We start from the raw sequence: 23,610 nt of genomic DNA on the forward strand, positions 1-23,610 counted from the left end.
ATATATATATATATATATATATATATATATATATATATATATATATATATATATATATATATATATATATACTTGGGTTCTTACTTTGAATTTCAAAATATATAGTGACTAACTTGCTAAAATCATAATTGACAAAAAATTAACTTATGATAATTTTATGCATCTACAATAAACTTGTTTTATTTTATTTTCATCATAGTAGAAATCTTACTTTTCCCAATTAGTCACCGGAGAGGATTCATAGGATTCAGATGTCTGAACACATCAAACTCACTTTTGACTCCGGCACATATAACTAGTCACAACTGATTGGATCAGGCCAGGGCTGGCTTACTCTATGATCAGGGATGTGCCAACTCAGGTTTTTAAGGTTCCTCTATCCTACCAACAAAGAAAGGCTCTCAACAATTAACAATTAATTTATTTAAATTATCTACCCTGTTTTCTTATGTTCTAAATCTGAAATGCCTAATTTTAATATTTCACTTCCCATCACAGCAACCTTAAATAGTACTTGTACACCTATTTAATACCCATATACATGCTATCATAGAGCCCTTACTCCAAACCCTCAAACCATATCAATTTCAACCAAAACAGATTAATTTCAACAGAGACACTTACAAACATAAATTTCCACATGTACTAGTTCAACACCAAAGCACAAATTATTTAAGCATAATTTCAAAGTCTCAGTTATAACATCGAGTAAAAATTAAAATCGTAGAACAACTTCACAAGAACAAACTAGGTCAACATTCAACCTGCATATATTTTTATAAAATAAATTCATACAAAATAATTAGCTCCCCTTATCTGAAAAACTTAATAGTAACTTGTCAAGAACGTACAAGGCACATGAACCCAACAAAGTTGCATGCCCTAGCTCAAGAACAGTGAAGAGAAAAGGGAAAAAATGACTTATCAATCCGAATGGAGAAATGTTCGTTTTGAATAGAAGCTCTCTATGCCAAAAACGATTTGGTAGCACCAACCAGAATTTGAACGGTTCAAAGTTCTGGAATTTTAGAGAGAAGTTAGAGAAATGTTAGGACACAAGGGTTTTAGAGAAAGAATGACTTTCTGTGAAATGAATCAGAATAAAGGAGAAGCTTCCCTCTCCTAAGACTATCTTGATCTTTGCCTTATGTACATGACAGCCTCACTTAAAACCCAATAATCTTATGTTTATTTTTAAGTCCTAACATTATTCGTCTAACAATTTATTTTATGCAAGAAAAAAAATGAGGTCTTACAAAATTATTAACAATTATGTTAAAATTTGGCCTCCATCAATCTAGAAAGAACAAAATTGTCTTTTAGAGTATTATTATAAAATTTTAAATGGTAAAAAAACCTTTAAATTAGTTCTTGTTGATATTTATTGAAATATATCATCTTAGATCAAGCAATAGATATTAAATACTTCAAAAACTATTTAAATATTTTGTTTTTTAAATTATTTAGAAAAAAAGTTAATACTTTAGAAATGAAATCATCGGTATCACAAATACTTGTGTGTGTACTTAGGATAATCTTCGTGGTCATTAAACTTCGAATTTTGCACATTCAATATGCATGATTTAGTTGACCGTTGAGGCATTTATTTTGGGGTATGCACTCAATGGATGAACTGGTCCTAGAGGAAAAAGTACTAAAGAAGGAAGAAGATTGAGAAGAGTACTAGAGAAAGGAACAGCTATGTCCAGTTCTTCTATCTTCTCTCTATTGTAAATGTCAAGTGACATTTGTAATATTTTAATTTGAATATTTAAAATATATTTTAAATAAAATATAGTTTTCTAAATGATTTTAAATATAATTTTCTAAACAAAGAAAAATACAGTATTTTAAACAAAGGAAAATATAATTTTTTAAATCATTTTAAATATGAAAATTTAAGAATTACAAGTGTGACTTCATATTTATATTTTTAATATTTTATAAAAAACATTTTTGATATTTTAAAAATATTATAATCTTAAAATAGGTCTTTTTGAAAATTTAAATTGAAAGATAAAAAATTAAATATTTAAATAGAAGGATTTGATGTATAAATTTTAAAAAACTATTTTAACATGTATATATTTAAGTTATAATTAGATTTAATTACTATTTTGGAGAAAAAACATTAATTTATTTTTAAAATAAAAAAATAAAATTAAACTGAGTCTAAATTTACAAATTTAGAAGATGAATTAAATAAAAAATAAAGTAACAGTAACACTCTAACAAGTCAGACACAATTATTATTATAATATAATAATGTTAGATTATTGTAATATATTAAAATTTAAAATTTTAATATCAGTTAATTTTGCTGTTAAAATTATTGATTGATTTTAATTTCTTTTATTTATTTTATTCTAGTTTTATAAATAGAATCTTTTCTGCATTTCAAAAGACATAAAGTTTGTTATTTCTCATTTTTCTTTCTTTATAATTTCATTATTTTTTTTCTTCTAAAAATTATCCTGTTAGAATTTCTTGTTTATTATGTGATCTTTGACTATTTTCGAAAAATTCTTGTTATATTATAGGAAATTTACCTAATAAACAACATATAAGTCTTTAAAGAGAATAGTTTATACGTTTCAAGAAATTACAAGAAATTACAGTTTGAATTTTATTCAAAATTTTGATTACACTTACATTATTAACTGATCTGATAATAAGTTACATACGCAAAACAAAAGAATACTTAAATTTTTTTAAAGAAAATAGAATTATTACAAATGACACATGTACAAATATAATTTAATATCGATTTAACTAAAATCCCGTAATCGAATCATTTAAAAAAAAATGAGGCTTAGTTAAAAAAATAAAATAAAAAATCAAATTGAAGAATTGAAACAAAAATTATGACCAAAGAAAAATTTTAGAGTAAAAATCATAAAATATTAGAGATTATAATAATTATGAAAATATAGTGGTTAAATATTTTAAATAAGAGATAAAATAGTTTGTTAATTACCTAATTAAAAAATATTAGGATCAAGATATTAAATACCTCAAAAATTATTTAAATGTATTTTTTTAATTATTTAGAAAAGGTTAATACTTTAGAAATGAAATTTGGTTTATTCACACTGTATCACAAATACTTGTGTGTGTACCTAGGAGTAATCTTCATGTAATTAAACTTTCAAGTAATGAATTTTTTATTGAACAACAAAATAAAAAAAAAGTGTATAAAAATAAAATTTAAAAGAAATAAACATTTTAAATTGAAAAACAAATACCTAATAACGGTAATAAAAAATTATATATTATAAAAAAATTAAATTTAAACTAAATTAATAGTTGACCATTCAATATGCATGATTTAGTTGACCATTGAACCATTTATTTTTGGGTATGCAATCAAAGGACAAACTGGTCATACAGGAAAAATACCAAAGAAGGAAGAAGCTTGGAAAGAGTACTAAAGAAGGAAGAGTTATGTCCGGTTCTTCTGTCTTCTCTCTATATATTGAGTCATATGATGCATGCAGAACAATGGAAGAAAAGTAAAATGAAGGGATACAGGAGTAAAAGAGTAAGGAGAAGGAACATAACCACTGTTCTTTTGCCAAGAGATTTGATCATTAAAGTTTTGTTGAGGTTGCCGGTTAAGTCTCTTGTTCGTTTCAAAAGTGTCTGTAAATCATGGTTTTCTTTAATCTCCGATCCCCACTTTGCAATTTCACATTTTGAACTTGCTGCAGCTTGCACGGAGAGACTTCTGTTGTTTGAACCTACTGGTACTGAAGTCCGATCCATAGACTTCAATGCACCCCTCCACGATGATTCTGCTTCGGTTACATTAAACCTCAACTTTCTGCCCCCAGGATCTTATGGTGACCTAGTCCTAGGTTCTTGTAGGGGGTTTGTGCTTTTGCAGGGTGGCCAAAGTCTCTGTCTGTGGAATCCCTCGACGGGTATCCACAAACAAGTGTGTGATTCACCTATTGTATCATCGGCTATGGATGTCATGTTTTGCACGTTTCTCTATGGTTTTGGGTATGATCCATCAACAGATGACTACTTGGTGGTTCAAGCCTCTTACGACGTAAACTTAGATCCTGAAACCCGTGTGGAGTTTTTCTCTGTCAGAGCTAATGCGTGGAAAGAAATCGAGGGCATTCATCTGTCTTACATGAATTGCGGTGATGATGCCAGAACGGGGTCGCTCTTGAACGGTGCTATTCATTGGTTGGCTTATCGTTATGATGCATCAATGAATGTTATTGTTGCTTTTGATTTAACAGAAAGGAGTTTTTCAGAGATACTTCTGCCTGAAGGTTTCGATTGCCAGTTTGATTTTTGCCATTTGGCAGTACTAGGAGGTTTTCTTTGTGTACACCTTGTGGGATGTGATGAGTGTCCACCAGAAATATGGGTAATGAAAGAGTACAAAATACAGTCATCTTGGAGTAAGAAGAGTGTTGATGTGGCTTTTGATAAGATTCCTATTGAATGGTTCAAACTGATTTGCTCTACAAAAAGTGGTGATATTGTAGGGACAGATGGCTATAATGGATTGGTAAAATGTAACAGCGAAGGAGAGCTGCTAGAGCATCGATCCTATAGCGATGGTCGAGGAAGTTCGCAAATGATTGTGTATAGTGAGTCTCTACTTTCACTCCCTTACGATGGTGATCAAGCTGAAGAAGACTAACAATGAAATGGGCTGTGATAGTTTTCCTTTTTTTCTTGCTATTATCCGTGTATTACCACTTGTGAATTGTTCTTGTATAATAAAGCGTGAAAAATAAATAGAACTTGTTGTGTTATTGTCTTATTGAAAAAGTAGAACAATATAAGGAATTGGTAACAAAAACATACCAAAATAACATATATGCAGCACTTAGAGGTAACAGAATACAAATTTTTATCATTGATGGTCTTGTATTTATCACAGATTCTAGCATCAACAAGTATATCATGTGGTCTATAGTGAAGAAGGTTAAATGACGGATAAATTTATCAGTTATAGTGCTGTGAAGAAGGTTAAAATTCGATATAATGGACGGTTCAAATTGCTGATGAATAATCTGTTAGAGCAGAAATTATTAATCAAATTTAATTTTTTTCTAGCATTTTGTAATGCTAAGTGGGATGAAATTCACGTCATGGAAAGAGGTTTTTGACATTGTGTCGCAACCGAAAAATCGCGACGGGACAACGATCCAAAAAGAAAACAATTTTTGAAAAAAGTTTTGGAGTCGCCACCATAGTTTATTCTGGAAAACTACGGAAAAACCATAAAATGATAAGGCAAGGTCTGCGAAAACTGAATTTCGAGTTCGGGAGTCGGTTACGTGTAGGGAAGGTATTAGCACCCTACAACGCCTGNCCTAAGGCAGTACCTTTAATTAAATGCGCGAATAAAGATATGGTTTGCAAAATGTTTGACTATCTCAAGAACAACAAAATAAAGAAACAAAAATATTTTTTAGGTTTTTGGGCCCGACAAGGATTGACCTTGCTCCTACGTATTATCATTCAAAATGAGAAATCAGGGTTACGTAGTTCTTTCAGAAAGATTGTTGTTTGAAGATGTTTTTAGTTTTTGAAGATTTTATATTTTTTGGTATTTTTATAAAAAGAGAAAAGGTTTTTAGCACAAGGCCTACGCGAGCGGTCGCACGTGTGTTTAAACCTTTTCAAAATATTTTTATTTGATTTTTAATTTTTGTAACAGAAAGAGAAAAGGTTTTCAGCACAAGGCCTACGCGAGCGGTCGCACGTGTGCTTAAACCTTTTCAAAATATTTTTATTTGATTTTTAATTTTTGTAAAAGAAAAGGAAAAGATTTTTAGCACAAGGCCTACGCGAACGGTCGCACGTGTGCTTAAATCTTTTCAAAATATTTTTGTATTGATTTTTAACTTTTGTAAAAAAAAGGGAAAAGATTTTCAGCACAAGGCCTACGCGAGCGGTCGCACGTGTGCTTAAACCTTTTCAAAATATTTTTATTGATTTTTGAATTTTTGTAAAAGGGAAGGAAAAGATTTTCAGCACAAGGCCTACGCGAGCGGTCGCACGTGTGCTTAAATCTTTTCAAAATATTTTTATTAATTTTTGAATTTTTGTAAAAGAAAAGAGAAAAGATTTTCAGCACAAGGCCTACGCGAGCGGTCGCACGTGTGCTTGAATCTTTTCAAAATATTTTTATTTGATTTTATTTTTTATATTTTCCATACTTTTTATTTTAACAATCAAACAATAATAAAACAAATGTCAAAGCTAAAGAAATGAAAAAAACAAAGACAATAAAAAATATCACAGTCCAAGCCCAATAAGCATAGGGGGTGCAGAGATTAAAAACCGGGGGTGCTGAATAAAATACTGAAGCTTCTTGTCTTGTAGCCTGCTAGGGGTGTATGGCCAAAAATGGGGGTGCAACTCGAAATTTGTTGATCCAGACCCAAGGAGATGCAGCCGCAAAGTTGGAGGTGGCATGTAGTAGTTTTCGGTCCAAGCCCAAAGATAGGGGGGTGCGGCAGCAAAATTGGAGGTGCCACTGGATATTTTGCTGAACAGGCCCAAAGCCTCTTTTATTGTTTGCTAGAAACAATATGGGCTTAAACCCATACGGAAGGAGGTGCGAATGGAGAACAGGAGGTGGCGGGCAGAGAGAATGTGGCCCAGAGCCAGGCCCAAAGCTTCCTTTTGTATTCAGATAGAGAATGGGGTGTGAATAGTGTTGCGCGGTGGCGGGCAGAGAAAACCCCAGCCCAAATGCCAGGCCCAAACCTCCTTTTGACCTAGAAACCCAAAGGGGTTCAAATTTCCTCCTCCATTATGCACCCAACAGCACAGAGGCTCCAAGTTGGATTCTCCTTCTCTCGAAGGGTTTGTCTCTCTAGCCACTATGCCGCCACCGTCAACAGCTTCGCCGGTGACGACAAGCATCCACGGGACTTCAGCCGACCGCAACACCGAACCCCTCCTCCAAGCTCGTCTTCGCAAGCGAGAGGGAAACGCCCCTCAAATGATCAACCTGGTTGCGCCGTTGAGAGGGGATCTACGTTAGGGTTCTTCCGGATGCTTCAACTGCAACACTCACCAAGAGCGACAGAGGTGCTGCCGCCGTCGTCGCCCACTTCTCTCGGGTTCACCGTCGGCGGTTTCGCCTGCGTCNGAAACGTCACTGCCGCTAATAGCAGTCCGATCTTCTCTCGCCGTCTTTCATCGGAGTATCTCCTAGTTCAGTGTGATTTCCCTCATATTCCAGTTGAGATGTTTTGATGCATTAGCAAGCGCCTCCAGATATTATTGGAATAATGCGCCTAAAATGCCCCCTCCGGTAAACCCCGCATACACTCCGACAATCAACGTCTTTTTGTTGGTCAGAGCTATGTATTTCCCTGCTTCTTTTGCAGCAACTGCCAGCTTCAGTCCTACACTATTCCAATGACCACACTGACTGTATCTGGGTGACGAGTAACCTCAACAATTTCTGCTTTCCAGGGATGATAGCAGGTTTGCGTTCACATCATGCAAAGCCTCTTCAAACTCAGCAATTAACGGCTCGATTCTCACAGCAACAAGTTGAGGCTTAAACTTTTTTTATCTGGTCTGCAAGAAGAATAACTTTTGAACCAACTGCAAGTGCCACAACTTTTAACTTGTATGAATTCTTTGCTGCAATATCTAGAGTCTGAGTGAATGGGTTTTTGGTGAAAACGAAGGTAGATACTATGAAAAAAATGAGTGAATGAAGATGGCTCTGTGTTGATTTGTTACAGTGTGTACGAGAGGGAGCTTTTGGTTCTTGTGGTTGGGTGTGATGAGGGTGTAGAAGTGGAGGAGTAGGAATGGTTGACGAGGAAAGAACGGAGACCCAATGATGATGGAGAGAAAAAAAAAAAATATCGTTCTCTAGTAGAAAGTATATTAGAGGTCCCTGAATCGTTAATGGGAGAATCAATGTTGTTGGAGAGCACCAGAATCGGTTAGGATGGGGTAATGGAGGAGTGGTGAGTCTGCTTGTGCCTTCTTTTTCCCATGGAGAACGCGTGTTGTTTTTCCCAAAAGCCCAACCATCAGCATTTTTTTTATTATTATTCCAACTCCCTCGACAGTGCAACCTTCAAGCCCAATGAATGATGCCAGCCAATTGAAGTAGCTTCTAGTGGTAACGTGTTGCATATTGTAGCTGGAATTAAATGTTGAATGCATGCGCTGTGTGCTTTCAATTGTGAATTCAAAATATATATATATATATATATATATATGTATATATATATATATGCGTGTGGCCTGGTGGCTGTGAAGCACCCTTTTCGTTTTCTTTTTATCTTTTTTTTTTTTTTTTATTCTTTTTTTTTTCTCTTTTGTTTCTTTTTCTCTTCATTTTTTCTTTTTCGTTTTCTTTTTTTTTTCTTTGTTTTTTTTTCTTCTTTATTCATTTTTCTCTTCTTTTTCTTTTAAAAGAAAATAGAAAATAAAATAAAATCTAATAATAATAATAAAAAACTAAAAATACCAAAATAAACTAAAAATTAAAAATAATAAAATAAAAAAATGAAAATAAAATAAAATAAGGCAAAAATAAAAAACTAAGTCCTATTATTTAGTCATCCGGACGAAATGGGGTGTTGACACATTGTTTTTAACTGTACCAAATTGGACATAACATTTGTTCATTCCAATAGGGGTAAATTTGGATCAATTATGGATTGAAAGATGGGAAATTTTACCTGATAAAAAAACCCCAGTTGATAACAAAAACATTAATTAAATAAAAACAAATGTAAGAAGAACTTGAAAGCATATTCAATTATATTAAACTCTAATTGAGACATGTAAGACTTTTTTTCTCCCAAGAAGTTTGTGTCCAAAATCATAAAAATGGATTATTTTGAATACGATGAAAAGGTTTGGACCGTGTTCGTATTATAAGAACAGATAAGATTCAAAACGACTATGTTGGGCAGCATGTCATGGGAATTACCCTAGGTCATCATTTTCGTGAAATTCTTAAAACTCATAAAAAGAATCTTTATTAAAAAAATGAGCTGAATTAGAGTTCAATAATATAATAGATAAGTCTGCCAAGGCTTAATAAAATGTTTTTTTATTAATAAGATAGTAGAAAGTTGAAAGTAAAATATATAATTAAAATTAGTAGATTGTAAATAAAAAATTAAAAAATGCAAATGCTTTTTTTTCTTTCTCCTTTTTCAATTACATTAATAAATAATTTTAACAAACACTTTTAATATCAATCGTTTACCATCACTGGTTACCAACTGTGAACTATATACTAATTTTTTCAGTTTTCAACTAACTTACTAGCAAGTTTTCCAGGTAATTTTATTAATCATATTCGGAACATTCTTTTTGTATACCTTTCTCTTTGGTATTTATAATTGATTAACTTGTCCCGATAACTTTTTGGATGCTATTTTGCTTGTTATAAATTTAGGAAGTATAAAGAAAAAAAAAATTAAATATGCAAATTTTGTCTACAATTATGTTATTTAGAATCTCTTCAGTTCATACTGATAGATTTATTTCAAATTGAAATTCACAATTTTTTAGTTTATATTCAATCTATTAAATTACATTTACATTAAATATTTTTTATCTAAAAATAATCCAAATTTAGTGTTAATTTTAAGAAATTTGGTCAAAACAATTTTTTTTATTGAATTCAGCTGGAATATTTTCTAAGCAATCTACAAAACATGTATTTGATCATATAACCTCGATCGGAATATTCTCAAATTGGCCTTGATTGAGATATCATGCGCAAGAACTTGACTGTGACATTGTTAGTGAGGGATAAACCTAAACTTTTATGTGACTTGATCTATAGAAAAACCTACAAACTAGTAAATAAACTTAACTAGGCCAATGAATCTAAAAAGGCCAATAGATTATTATTCTTTGTTTCCTAAATTGACTTCTGAGAAAATATTTTTTAAAATGAAAATTAGTATATTTAATATTATTTTTCAATCAAATTAAATTTCATATAGTTTGAACATTCAAAATCAAATTCTATCGTAGTTCATGCTCCTTTATTCACATGTTAGTTTCTCCTGTTCGGATACAGCCACTGTAATGAATGTATAAATAGCTGAAATTTAAGTGCCTATGAACGAGATTGAATTCAACAAAAACTCTGTAGTGTATTATTATCAGTATCAGCATATACACGTATTGAATGAGCGTTTAGAGAGAGAAAAAATCATGGCATAACAAACCAAAGGACGCAGAATCTATAAATCCTTGCTTTTATGGATATGGATAAACCTATTACTAGAACAGCTGCATCTTTGAGCATTGTACAAAATAAACTTTACCTTGAGTTCAATGAATCGTCTTTTAGTGGTACAAAGAACCGAAAATTGGTTATAAGAAATATCTGAGCAGTGTCTGAAGAGTCAGAAAGGAGAAACAAAATCACAGCTGTTTCACCATGAAGGAACTTTTACAACTGCAACCACCAACTGCACTGGGGTTTTCAGTCACCTGCGCATGAAACCAGAATCAGTAAATTGTCATCGGTTATATGCCTTGATGGTTTTAATATGCAACCTTAAACAAAGAACAAAGTAATGATAAATGATGATCACACGTCCCTTTTCTCCGTAGCACTCCTCATATACATATTACAGCACTGACAGTTATGTAAGTTTTCATATCAATACTTTTTTACAGACATACAACTCTATAGTATAGCTCTTGGTACAAATCATACAATTAGGTATGATTTGTACTTCAATAAACAATTAGGTATTTATACGCATAACTGATTCTTGTTAGTTACAATTAAAATAAGGTTTTTTCCGATAACTGTTAGAAGTTCCACATTAAGTAGAAAAAGTTACTTAAGACTGTTCTCATCAAGCAAAAAAAGACTATCATCATGTCATATGTTACTTAAGCCTTGAGAGACTCTCCCACCTAACAGACTAGTTTTTTGGGTTGAACTTTCCTTTGTGCTTTAGTCCTAACAATAAGTTTACTGAAAAGTGGATTCAACACAATTAGTTTTGTTTGGATATAACAAAAAGTCAACTAAATGAGGAAAAAAATAGTATGCATGAAGCTGAAAGGGGAATACGTTGTTGGAAAATAATAAGTTATAAATTTTTAGATTCATGAAAACAACTTAATTTTTTAAAGAAACACTTGAATAATTCCAGTTGATGTTCTAAACATTCAACTTACTTTATAAACAGCTTGTTTTTCTCATGGAAACAGCTGAAATTGAAGAAAATATAAGTTAAACCAAACATGCTATTGAAGTGCCGCTGCAAAACTTTCTCTTTAATAAACATGAAATCACGAAACGAACAAGAGAAAATAAGGTTGTGAAATCATTTAAGAGTGGGGACCTAAACAGTGTTATCAAGCTGGTAGTTATTGCTGATTCTGCTTACATAGGATAAGTAATATCAGAGTATGGAATCATGCTTCTTGAATGTTTTAGTATCAAAAGACAGAACAAGAAAAATTAAAGGTATTACGTGGTTGATTACAAATCAATTCAAATCTGTTTAGATTTAGATTGCAACAGGTTCACCTGGGAAAGTTTTCTGGATAATTTCAGATAAATTCCAATTTTCTTTTTTTGGATTTCAAAAATCCCAAGAATCGTGGATGGATTAGCAGTGTCCTCAGAAATCAGAACTATAACATAGTAGTGAAATCAGCAACACGAAAAATCCTAAACTCACTATTAACACATGCAAATCAGCTAGACGACAACAACTATATGCATGCGTTATACTAAAGGAGCTAAATAGGTGTGCATCAATATTTTTTCTCAACTTTCCAAGAATACAGTATAGGGCGTGCTTGGCTTAGCCTATTTTTGGTGAAAGTTTTCTTCTTTTTTCTTTTTCAAACCTTTTTATGAGAGCTTCTTGAAAAGAAAAGGGAAACAGGTATTTCTTAAAAGCAATCAATTTATAAACATGCACATAAAACATTCTTCCCTAGTTGTAACCATAAAAGTACAGTTCTGTCTCACAATAATGGTACAGTGGTAATATGAAGGCAGCAGTTTATGCTCACTCACAAGTGCAATTGTCTTACCACGAAAGCTGAACGGATTAGCTCCTCAACATAATCAACAGTTGCCCCTTTTACAAATTCGTATGATATGTTGTCAACGATCAATTTAGTTCCTTCTTTCTCAAAAACTCTACAGTGTAGCGATAAAAGTTGTCAGAACAAGGGCTTAGCATATCATTAATGAAATTTCCATGGGAAAAGGTAATACCTATCATCTGAGTTGATTCTGTCATCAAGATTAAAAACATATTGGAATCCAGAACATCCACCAGTTTCCACACTCAATCGAAGCATTTTTCCACTAGTCGATGATTCACTTGCTTCCAGTTCCTTTATTTTCTGTTACGTCACACGTTGTAGAAATGAGTCAATAATAAGTATTGATCGCACGTTGTAATATATATAGCTTCAAGTGACTTAAACATAATGAAATCACAGGAGTGGGTGATGAGGGTCCATGAATCAAACTAAAATTTAAACAAAAACATAGGGTCGTCATAATCGACCACCGAAGCAAGATAATAGATTTTGGATTGCATTTATTTGTTAATTCACAGAGACAAAACCATGCAGCCATCCCTCTAGTTGGAGAGACAGGAATGCCTTAGTTTAGTTCATTTCAATGAAAACAGAAGTTTTCTATGTGAGACGGCCATATGAGAACACTAACGCCTTTCTCTATATGTACACAGACTGTTGGAATTAATGAGACAATATTGGCACTGAATGCGAAGCTAGAAGAATGGCATCAAGGACTTTAGCGCGAAAATCCTTTCCTACTGAAAGGAAGAACCAGGGATCTAGCCTTGGAAAAATATGTCTACAATCAGAAGTAGGATCACAGACTTTCTCTCTTTTAATTCAAGAGACTCTCCCAATCATCTCGCCAAGATAAGGACGGATACAGTACTATGTTTCTTCTTTGTTACAATACCTATCACCAGATATATCACTCCTTCTCTCTCCTTTTGAACTATACATATCATATTAGGCAACTCTCTCAAGAATTACAAGTATATCTCTTTCCTTATAACGAGGTTTTCCATTTGCATGCCTCTCAATCTTTGGACTCTTCTTGAATAAGAGGTGAGTGGTTCACAACACGTCTTTCTAGGAACAAACAATAACTAGCAAAACTTTATTCAATCCTTCTTACTTACACTTTCTCTGTATGGATAAAAAATTAGGTGTATTGGGTTAAGAGCTAACTGGAATTAGGATATACCCCACGGCTAAAAAATACCTACTGAAGTACTCATAGTGGCAGTAGGACTCGAACCCACATTCTTGTGAGAAATGAATCTTACGGATTGGGTACCTGATTACTTATAGTCATAGTCACTGTTGTTTTTGCCACTAATTATGAACAAATTCCAACTCAAACATCATGTTCTCTCTTTTCCAGTAGTTCATGATAATGAAGTTAGTAGAATCGAATTTAGCAAGGATGACCCTTCGATGCTATAAACAGTTTAGCATAACCTGCATCTTCTAAACAATAGTCACATCACATAAATTATATATTCCAACGACGTGCGCCAATCATCGAAGAATGACTGAACAAAGCATATTTGTCTGTTCGTTCCCCTATACTATAACGGGACACAAAAAAGCACCAGTGGTTGTTGAACCCCCAATTTTCCGATTGCCAAATAGGTACAAAACCAATAGCTATATCAAACGAAAAATAAAACCATATTTTGATTGTATTAAGCAGTGACCATCAATTTACAGAAATCCTTGCTGGGTTTCGGCGGGCATAGAAAGAAACATAGATCGATGAGAAAATAATGAAAAAAATGAAAAGGGGACATACTCGAACACAGTTTGGGGTGATGTGAACGGGCTCAGCGGAAGAAGAAGAGGGAGTGGCATGATGAAGAGTAGCGGGAGAAGCATAAGAAGAAGAAAGACGCATGAGGTTTTGGTTGTGTCGGAATCGTGCTGCCCACTGTAGAGCAAGGCTTCGAATCATTGGTCCTGCGCTTGTGTTTTCTCCCAAATCAAAGGGTTCAAAATCATACGCTCAAATATAAATGTGAACTCCTCGATAACATTAAGTTAAGTTAAATGATGATATAACATTCTAGTTTGAATCTGCATTTTAGTTAAATGATGATATAACATCAAAATTCATAAGAACAAAAATTATTTTAATCAATTTAGAGAAAAAAAAAAATTTACAATAGAATAACATATGATAAAAAATAACTAAATTTCACGTTATTACTCTTTAAATCAAGATATATGAATTCTTTACACGTAAGTTTAAGTAAATTTGAACTAATTTTACTTTAACTTATGTGATTATAAAAATATTTTATTTAGATGACATAGCATAAAGTTATTGACTTTTAATTTTCTTAATAAAATTTTTTAATTATCATCGAGTAAAAAAATATTTAAAATCAAACAATAGTTAATAATTAGAAATATTAATTGATGATATTATTTTAGTCATTCTTTGTCAAAGTTTATAAAAATAAGTACTTGATATTAACAAAGTCTTTTTTTTCGATTTTATATTATTATTCAAGATTATTTTTCATTAATGTCGAACAAATGTTATTGGTTGAAATTATTTATGTTGATTTTTCAATCAATGTTGGCAAAAAAATAATTATAGTTAATTTTGGCTGAAAATTTTCTCAAACAATATAAAAAATTGTTAATAAACTATTAACAGGCAAAAGAACAATATAAGTATCTAGAGTAAGAAAAATAATAGTAAAAAAATTATAATAATTTAAATAAAAAACCTCCACCAAAATCAATGAAAGAACCTTAATTCACACTAACTAAAAAATAGTTATTGAAATGCTTAAAATCATAATTCAATTTTTTTCTTAATTTTTTTGTTACTTTAATTATTTCTCTTTAATTCAATGTATTTTTTTTTCTTTGAGTCCAGTGAAGTTGAAGCGCAGAGGAATTAACTCAAATGCGTATCATGTGTAAATTCAAGCATGTGATTTTTTTTTTTTTTTTTTTTTATGTAATTGGTCTTTTAGACATGTTTTAAATTGTCTTGTATGGTTCTTTAATTGTTCAAATTTCTGTCCTTGGTAATTTATATTGCGTTGTAGTGCTTGATTTGTGATTTTGCTTTTTTTGTTCTTCTATAACAAGATGAGTACGTTGAAGAATAAACTAAAAAACACTTTCGAATTTGAGCGAAGAAAGAAAATTTTAGGCAAAAAAAAATGTAAATCCTAAATGTTACAATTTCATAAATTTCATTAGAAAAGATATAAATGGAGAAGAAAGAAAAGACAAAAGAAAAAAAAGAAGAAGAAAAAGGTTTGTTGAGATCAGATCATCACCTTCAAAGATGTTAATACTAATTTAGTCTTGAAAAAATTGAAAAAAAAAAGGAATAATTGCTACATTGGAATAAAAAAAGTAATTAAGTCTTATATAAACAATGTCAAGTTAGAAAAATTCCAACTGAAATAAAATAAAAAAGAAAATTTAAAGAGAAATTTCTTATCTAAATACCATATATGAGTTTAAAATCAAAATTGGATTGAATAACAAAACAATGAACTTCAAGCATGATGTACCCGATTACGTAAATGTGTGATGAAATATATTATTTATATATAATGTATGAAGCTAATTTGATATTTCGTTATATTAATATTATTATGTATTAAATACTGTGTGGGTCAAGGTCAATTCTCTCGTATTTAATATCTTGTATTTTTTAATTTAAATATTGCAATAAGTTATTTTTTGTTGGCCTTCAAACCCATTGGATGTTAGGTACAAAAGCTATTTGATGTAAAGTAAAATCAATTTTTGACATAATAATTAATGCAATAGTCAACTTATCTAAACTATTTTCTTACCTCAAATGTTTACATGTTTCCTAGTGAATTTTTAATTAATGTAACTTGATTACGACCAATTTTGAAATTAATCTATTATGGTATGTTTATTTTAATTGGTTCAATTCAAAGTTAAACAGTGTACTTGGTGATCCTCTAAATTTAGTGACTTGTCAAAGTTAACACTTGTTTTATCCGAACTAATACATGACCGGTTAACATGTTTGGTAGTTGATCAAGATTGGTGTCTCGCACTTCGAATTGTAAGACGACCATCCAGATTGGTGTATATGGTTAACATGCATGTTTGGTATTTGAATCAACTCATTAGTTTGTTTTTATGAATTGTGAGTTAATTATCTGATCTAGTTCATAGTTGATTGTCCTATTTGACAGTTAACTTAACTCGCAAGTTAATAATTCAAACTCTAAACTTTGATTAATCAAATAGTTATACAATACAAATATCATCATTGACTTATTGTTAATAAACATGATTAATATTCATCACAGTATTTTCTTATTTCTAAAATCATAACTTTTTTTTCATAGAATGAATACAAGTTTAATTATGATTGAACTAAGTTGAATGGTTAAATAAAACAATAACCTAGTATAATCCAATTAAATGAATTGAATTGGACCAAATATTAGATTAACCTTAAACACTTATACCTTTTTATACATTATTATTGATATATATTATTTTTTATTACTTTTTATTTTGTATTTATCATTGTTTACTCCCTTGATGAATAATTTTAGAATGATTTCTCGTGGAAACATATAGTTTTAACTATATATGTGTGATTTGTGTGATAAAATTTGGAACTTAAGTTTGAGTTTCAAATTTCCTAAAATTAAAAAATTTAAGATTTAGAGAGAAAAATAACATCGTAATTTATTTCATGATTCATTATCATCTTTACAAGAGTTTAGTGTGAATTATTTACGAAAATATCTAAGATAGGTAAACTGAAATTATATCTTTGATAGAATCTCTTTGAACTCGTCAAACAAAGATTCTTAAAAGTTGCTACTCATATGACGTACTTAATACAATTGGTTGCAAAAGTTTATTTTTTGGGTTAAATATGTTTTTCGTCCCTAAAGTATCACACGATGTTGGCCTTAGTGCCTACTCGAAACTTTGATGACTTTTAGTCCTCAATTTTGAAACTCTTACTATTAGTCCTTAAAAATTAACGGCGTTAACTTCTGTTTGATGTGACAAATGACGAGGCCACGTCTCATGCCAACTTCCCTCTTCACCTCTGCCACATTGCTTTTCTTTATTTGGCCAATAAGAATCTAACACATCTCAGCCCCCTTCCACCCCAAATTAAGGTTTGCCAGGGAAATTTGCCCCTACACCTACGCCACGATTTTGCTTTTCTATCTTACACCGTCATGAGACAAGAACGCAAGAAGGGAAGGGTTGCTCTCTTGCAGGTGATGGCGCATTTGGACGACGGTGATGATGCGAGGGAGGATGTCGCAACTTACAAGGATTTTGCGCGTTGAAGGTTGCGTTGATGGAGGATGGTGTCGCTGCAGGGGAGCTTGTTGAGATTGAATTTTTATTTATATATTTCTTTGATATAGTGTTGTGATTCCAATTATTGAAAAAGGATTTTGTACTGTAACAGGCACACCCTGATTTGATTCATGCATTCTAAGCTGCTCCAGTTGCTGGGGGATCTGGAAGTTCAAGTGTATCTACAAACAAATCTCTCAATGTTGCAATAATAGGTGAGGCCCTCCCCAAAGGAAGAGGAATTGATGAAAAGGCCACACGTGCAGCTGCTGAAGTCAGGAAGAAAGCTGCAGCAAGGGGCTTGTTAGTGCATCCGCATGGTGTACCAGTCCAAGCCTTGCCAAGAAACAGAAGGCGGAACCAAAAGCTGGAGCTTGAAACTTTACAGTTGAAAAATGGACATGCTGCACGAGAAGCGAAACCATAGTTGTTCTGTCGGAGAAGATGAACGAAATTCTTAAACACAAGCAACGTGACAGAGAGTGAAGAGACAAGCTAACATAAGACGTGGCATCGTCATTTGTCACATCAAATAAAAGTTTAACACATTTCATTTTTAAAGACTAATAGTAAGAGTTTCAAAACTATAAAAACTAAAATCCATCAAAATTAAACCCAAAATCGTGTGATTCTTAAGAAAAATACGTATTAAACCTTTATTTTTTTCAGGAATGAAACTAAAGACACATTGAAATCACATAACAAGATTTCTCAGTTCTGAAACATGTTTATCAAACCAATTTATCATCATTCGATGAGCCTTGTCTGCAGCCTTCACAGCTTCTGGATCATTAGGATCGTACAACAGAGTCCAACCATGTCCCACGTTTGGAAATATTTTTACCTCATAAGCAACCTGCACAAAAACAAATAAAGAAACTAGACGTTGATAAACATAGCAAGAACCAGAATACAAAATAGGGTTAATCAGACCTCAGGTCTAGCATCTCGTAGGACTCGCTCAATTTCTATTATACGCGATGGAGGAGTCTGTGTATCATTTTGACCACCATAAATAGCAACAGGAGCCTTTATACCTGAAAATAAGATCATTAATTTTGAAAAGGAACCTTAAATAAAACATGTAAATTAAGAAATAATCTGAACACTGATGAAAGCTCATACCTCGGAAGTTATTTCCTTGGACAAATGATGGATGTGATAGCACAGCAGCTTTCACAAGTTTGGTTTTCGCAATGTCGGCAGCGCCAAGACCTGAGAGAAAGAAAAAAGAAATTATTTTGTTTTAAAATTATGTATTTAAACCATATATTTTATCACAAAACCTTTTAATTTTTCTACAAAAATCAATACTTTATAAATAGCTGTCAACCAAATATCAAAAAGATCATGTTTGTCCTAGTTTTTCTGTCATTCCTGCAAAATTAGTTGAAAGCTCTACTTAATAATTTAATAACGATAACATGTTTCTCATTAAAAATATTACTTCACTTCAGAAAAATTAGTATCTCACATCTCTCATGAAAAGTGAAAAAAATCAACTCACCGCTCCAACAAAAACCAGCAATTCCGATCTTAGAAAAACCTCTCCTTTTTAAGTCTTGAATAACAGGTTTTACATCTGCAGAAACATTTTCCTACAAATTTAACAGGTATGCATCAGAATGAAATATATTATTTACAATCAAAGTCACGATTTTTATACGTCTGAACTGAATGAAATAATAGTAATTGAAAATCATAAAAATGGTGGCAAAATTGAATTTTGAAAAAAGGAAACTCCATTTTTTTCTTGCTAAATCAACCATAAACAAACAAGTATGGTTAAGTAAGAATTAACCGGTGGGTGATCTTGCGACCAAACATCTAAGGGTCTGTTGACATCATTATGATCAAAAGGGTCGTTGTTTAACAAATCAGGAGCTACAACGTAATATCCGCTAGCAGCAACCTTGTCTGCAAGATTCCTGCACAATATAAATATTATGATTTGTGAGGGGAACACATTACACTGAGCAGCATAATAAAGAGAGAATAAGCATAGAAAGTAAAAAACATACCTGAAATTTTGTGCTTCGATTCCTATGACAGAAATTGAGCATACAGGTTAACAGTTGGAAGTTGGATAAAATTACATAAGCAAATAAGAAAAATGTTGTTGATTTTCAGAAAGGAGTACCAAAAATATCGGACATAAGAACAACTGCAAAGAGGGCGAGATGGGAACCACTGACATAGGAATTGAGTCCACCGACAGTGGTAACATAACCAGTACCACTTGATGCATTCAAGATTGGATGGTATGAATGCACTCCACTTCCTGCCATTTTTTCTTCCTTTCTTTCTCTTATGTTATGTTACTCCTCCATTTTGCTCTTATATTTATAATTAATGCTGTCTTTCAACTGTCTTAACTTTTCCTTCTTGTCTTTTTCAGAAGTAACAAAAACTATTGGGTGTAATAAAGATCTTAAATAAATTTTAATTAATATATTTCAATTTTTTTAAAAATAAAGAAAAGTACAAAATGACTTAATTAATAAGTTAGAGATCAAAAGATGAAAGTAACCAACATATATATTGGCAAAGAAAAATATATTAAACACGTAATAATTTTTTTTAATAAAAACTCAATCAAAATACTTCAATTTTTAATATAATTAAAGTTTAATTAAATACCAATTTATTTTGAATCTCGGTTTTTGTTTTCAAAGCTTAGCACAAAAGTTTTTTAAATAAAATAAAAATCAAGATGAAAGGAAATAAAAGAATAAATTATACTGCATAATAAATAATTTTTTTAAATTAAAAATAATATAATTATAACCAAAATAGTCAAATAAATGTAATCTGCGTTTCTCTCATGTCAAATATCACTTCTCTTCTCACATATACCAATTCATTTATTATCTCTGATGATGATTGGTCCACATACTGTAAAAATGAATAGATCATCACCTAACTACATTAGTTTTTTTCTTTTTCATTTTTTATATGGTAAAAAACATTGCCATGTGTTGACAGTGTGTGTCTCCACGTGTGTCATCTTTTTTCCATTCTCTCTTTCTTCTCTCTCCCACCAACCATCAACCTATCAATCTCATTCTCCCATTTTCAAATTTCACTTCATTTATAGGGTTTCTGATTTTCCAAACATAAACATCCCTTTTTCATTTCTGATTGGCTGTGTTACTAACTTACTCTCTTCCCATTAAGTTCAAACATTTTTTCTCTCTCTTTTTTTAAATTTTCTTAAAAAGAAAGTGGACTTTAATTACATATAAACTCAAAAGTATTATTATTTTTTTCAATTGCACGTTACGATTTTGAGTACAACTTTTAATTTGTTTGGCGTTTTACTTAAACAATTTATAATAAAAATATTAATTATCTTTTTTAATTTTACTGTAAATTTTATTTTTTACTTTCTCACTGCAACATTACTTATGTATGTTCCTAAGTATTGCTGTTTTTATAAAATTCATTAAAATAAACTATTTTGAATCTCTCTTTTTGTAAGTGATGATTTTTTCAATTTAATCATTTAACTTAATTTAATGTCATTGTAATTAGCTTCAATTGAATTAATTACTACATAAATATTTTATACTAAACAGTATTATCAAAGCTGATTCTGCTTACATATGATAAGTAATATCAGAGTATGGAATCATGCTTTTTAAATGTTTTAGTATCAAAAGACAGAAAAAGAAAAATTAAAAGTATTACGTGGTTGATTACAAATCAATTCAAATCTGTTTAGATTTGGATTGCAACAGGTTCACCTAGGAAAATTTTCTGGATAATTTCAGAAAAATTCCAATTTTCTTTTTTTGGATTCAAAAGTTCCAAGAATTCTGGATGAATCGCAAAGGGACTAACTCAAATGCATAGCATGTGAGTTTTTTTTATTTTATGTAATTGGTCTTTTAGACATGTTTTAGATTGTCTTGTGTGATTCTTTAATTGTTCAAATTTCGGTCCTTAGTAATTTATATTGCATTGTATTGCTTGATTTGTGATTTTGTTTTTTAGTTCTTCCAGAACAATGTTGCAGAATAAACTAAAAACGACTTTCGAAATTGAGTGAAGAAAGAAGATTTTAGGCAAAAAAAAATGTAAATCCTAAATGTTACAATTTCATTAGAAAAAATATAAATGGAGAAAAAAAAAAAAGGCTTTGTTGAAATCAGATCATTACCTTCAAAGATGTTAATACTAATTTAGTCTTGAAAAAATTGAAAAAAAAAATTGCTACGTTGGAATAAAAAAGAGTAATTAAGTCCTGTATAAACAATGTCAAGTTAGAAAAATTCCAACTGAAATAAAATAAAAAAGAAAATTTAAAGAGAAAATCTATAATTTTAATAATATAAAAAAAAATTTCAAATCATTACTTTTTTTTTTGTGTGGAAATTATAATTCTCGTCACTTTCAAAAAATATAGTCACATAAATTTGAAAGTTTAAAGAATTTTATTATTTAGAATTTAAAGTTATCTAATGTTAAACAGTCCAATCATTTTCACAAATTCTAAAAATTCAATTTCTTTTAAAAAAATACCTAAACAAAGCATTTTATTATAATGCATTTACAATTATAAATAAAAAAAAAATAAGTTAACCTCTTGAAATTTCAAACATGATAACAAAACAATAAACTTCAAACATGATGTACCCTTTTACGTAAACGTGTGATGAAATATATTATTTATTATGATAATGTATGAAAGTAATTTGACATTTGGTTGTATTAATATTATATATTAAATACTGTTTGGGATGGTCAATTGTTTGGGTCTATTATATTGTTTGAAGTTCAAATATTGTCTAGTAAGTTATTTTTTATGTGTTCAAATTGATGAGTGGTATCTAAAAAATATATTTGGATATCAAAGTTAATTTTTTTGACATATAATAATAAATGTAATAGTTAATGCACGTAATTTATCTTTTTATCTCAAATTTTTATTTATAAGTTTGGTGTTGAATTTTTTATTACCTAATTGTAAGTAATTATATTTTAATTTTAAGTTGTTCAGTTTTTAGGTTAATTTATTACGATAATATTCATCTTAGTCGGTCTAATTTAAAGTTAAATAGTCTGCTTTGTGATCATCTAAGCTTAATGGTTTGTTATCTAAGCCAATGTTTGACTTATCCGAACTAATGCATGACTGGTTAATCTATTTGATGACTGGTTTGGTTGAGTATCTTGCATTTATAACCATTCAAATTTGTATATGATTAGTCAATCTTATTTAGTGTTTGAACCAATTATTTGTATTAGTTCATAATTGACCATCTTATTTGAGGATGATCCAACTCGCTAATTAATTACTATGCTTAACTGTTTGTACTGTAATTAATCAAACCTCATACTAACGAAATCTTCGTTAGTTATGCATACTAGTTGTATAGTCTTGATATATATTATTTTTTATTATTTTTATTTGTTATTTATCATTTGTTTACTCCCTTGGCGAATAATTTTAAAATATCTCTCGTGGAAACATATAGTTTTAACAATATACGTATGAGTTGTGTGATAAAATTAGGAACTTAAATGAGTTTGAGTTTCAAATCTCCTAAAAATAAAAAATTTAAGATTTAGAGAAGAAAATAACATCTGTTTCACGATTCATTATCATCTTTACAAGAGTTTATTGTGAATAATTTATGGAAACATATAGATAAACTGAAACTATATCTTTGATAGAATCTCTTTGAACTAGTCAAACAAAGATTCTTAAAAGCTGGTACATCTATGACGTATTTATTATGATTGATAACAACAGTTTATTTTTTCATAAATGAAACTACAGACACATTGAAATCACATAACAAGATTTCTCAGTCCTGAACATGTTTATCAAACCAATTTATCATCATTCGATGAGCCTTGTCTGCAGCCTTCACAGCTTTAGGATCATTAGGATCGTACAACAGAGTCCAACCATGTTCCACGTTTGGAAATATTTTTACCTCATAAGCAACCTGCACAAAAACAAATTAAGAAATTAGACGTTGATAAACATAGCAAGAACCAGAATACAAAATAGGGTTAATCAGACCTGAGGTCTAGCATCTCGTAGGACTCGCTCAATTTCTATTATACGCGATGGAGGAGTCAGTGTATCATTTTGACCACCATAAATAGCAATAGGAGCCTTTATACCTGAAAATAAGATCATTAATTTTGAAAAGGAACCTTAAATAAAACATGTAAATTAAGAAATAATCTGAACACTGATGAAAG

At 30.8% G+C, this 23,610-nt stretch overlaps 3 protein-coding genes across 7 annotated transcripts in view; 1 reads left to right on the forward strand and 2 right to left on the reverse strand.

Moving 5' to 3' along the window:
• Positions 1-3,338: 3,338 nt before the first annotated feature.
• LOC106767082 (F-box/kelch-repeat protein At3g06240-like) lies at positions 3,339-4,824 on the forward strand. Its single transcript, XM_014651904.2, has one exon. It carries the CDS (start codon positions 3,485-3,487, stop codon positions 4,661-4,663), a length of 1,179 nt encoding a protein of 392 aa, XP_014507390.1. The 5' UTR covers positions 3,339-3,484; the 3' UTR covers positions 4,664-4,824.
• Positions 4,825-10,105: 5,281 nt separating this feature from the next.
• LOC106767289 (iron-sulfur assembly protein IscA-like 2, mitochondrial) lies at positions 10,106-14,072 on the reverse strand. Of its 2 annotated transcripts, none has more exons than XM_022784079.1 (4): positions 13,841-14,072; positions 12,233-12,363; positions 12,029-12,154; positions 10,106-10,473 (listed from the first exon to the last, which is right to left on the reverse strand). In XM_022784079.1, exons 1-4 carry the CDS (start codon positions 13,997-13,999, stop codon positions 10,470-10,472), a joined length of 420 nt encoding a protein of 139 aa, XP_022639800.1. In that variant the 5' UTR covers positions 14,000-14,072; the 3' UTR covers positions 10,106-10,469. The 2 variants fall into 2 exon arrangements, with proteins under 2 accessions (XP_022639800.1, XP_014507631.1); XM_014652145.2 differs by having other exon boundaries at positions 12,046-12,154; positions 13,841-14,070.
• Positions 14,073-16,843: 2,771 nt separating this feature from the next.
• LOC106767017 (endo-1,3;1,4-beta-D-glucanase) overlaps positions 16,844-23,610 on the reverse strand; it is a 12,617-nt gene continuing 5,850 nt past the window's right edge. Inside the window, exons 1-8 of one of the 4 annotated variants that reach the window (XM_022784080.1) lie at positions 19,532-19,702; positions 19,413-19,434; positions 19,193-19,319; positions 18,899-18,989; positions 18,517-18,606; positions 18,325-18,428; positions 18,129-18,247; positions 16,844-17,795 (exon numbers count right to left, since the gene is read on the reverse strand). In XM_022784080.1, coding sequence (XP_022639801.1) covers positions 17,774-17,795; positions 18,129-18,247; positions 18,325-18,428; positions 18,517-18,606; positions 18,899-18,989; positions 19,193-19,319; positions 19,413-19,434; positions 19,532-19,679 — 723 coding nt within the window. In that variant the 5' untranslated portion in view covers positions 19,680-19,702 and the 3' untranslated portion in view covers positions 16,844-17,773. Of the gene's footprint in view, positions 17,824-18,023; positions 18,248-18,324; positions 18,429-18,516; positions 18,607-18,898; positions 18,990-19,192; positions 19,320-19,412; positions 19,435-19,531; positions 19,703-23,610 lie in introns of those variants that run through there. The other 3 variants (XM_022784081.1, XM_014651827.2, XM_014651828.2) reach the window with 3 other exon arrangements.

Source organism: Vigna radiata, chromosome 7 (genome assembly GCF_000741045.1).
Source record: "Vigna radiata var. radiata cultivar VC1973A chromosome 7, Vradiata_ver6, whole genome shotgun sequence".
In the NCBI taxonomy this organism is placed as follows: Eukaryota; Viridiplantae; Streptophyta; class Magnoliopsida; order Fabales; family Fabaceae; genus Vigna; species Vigna radiata.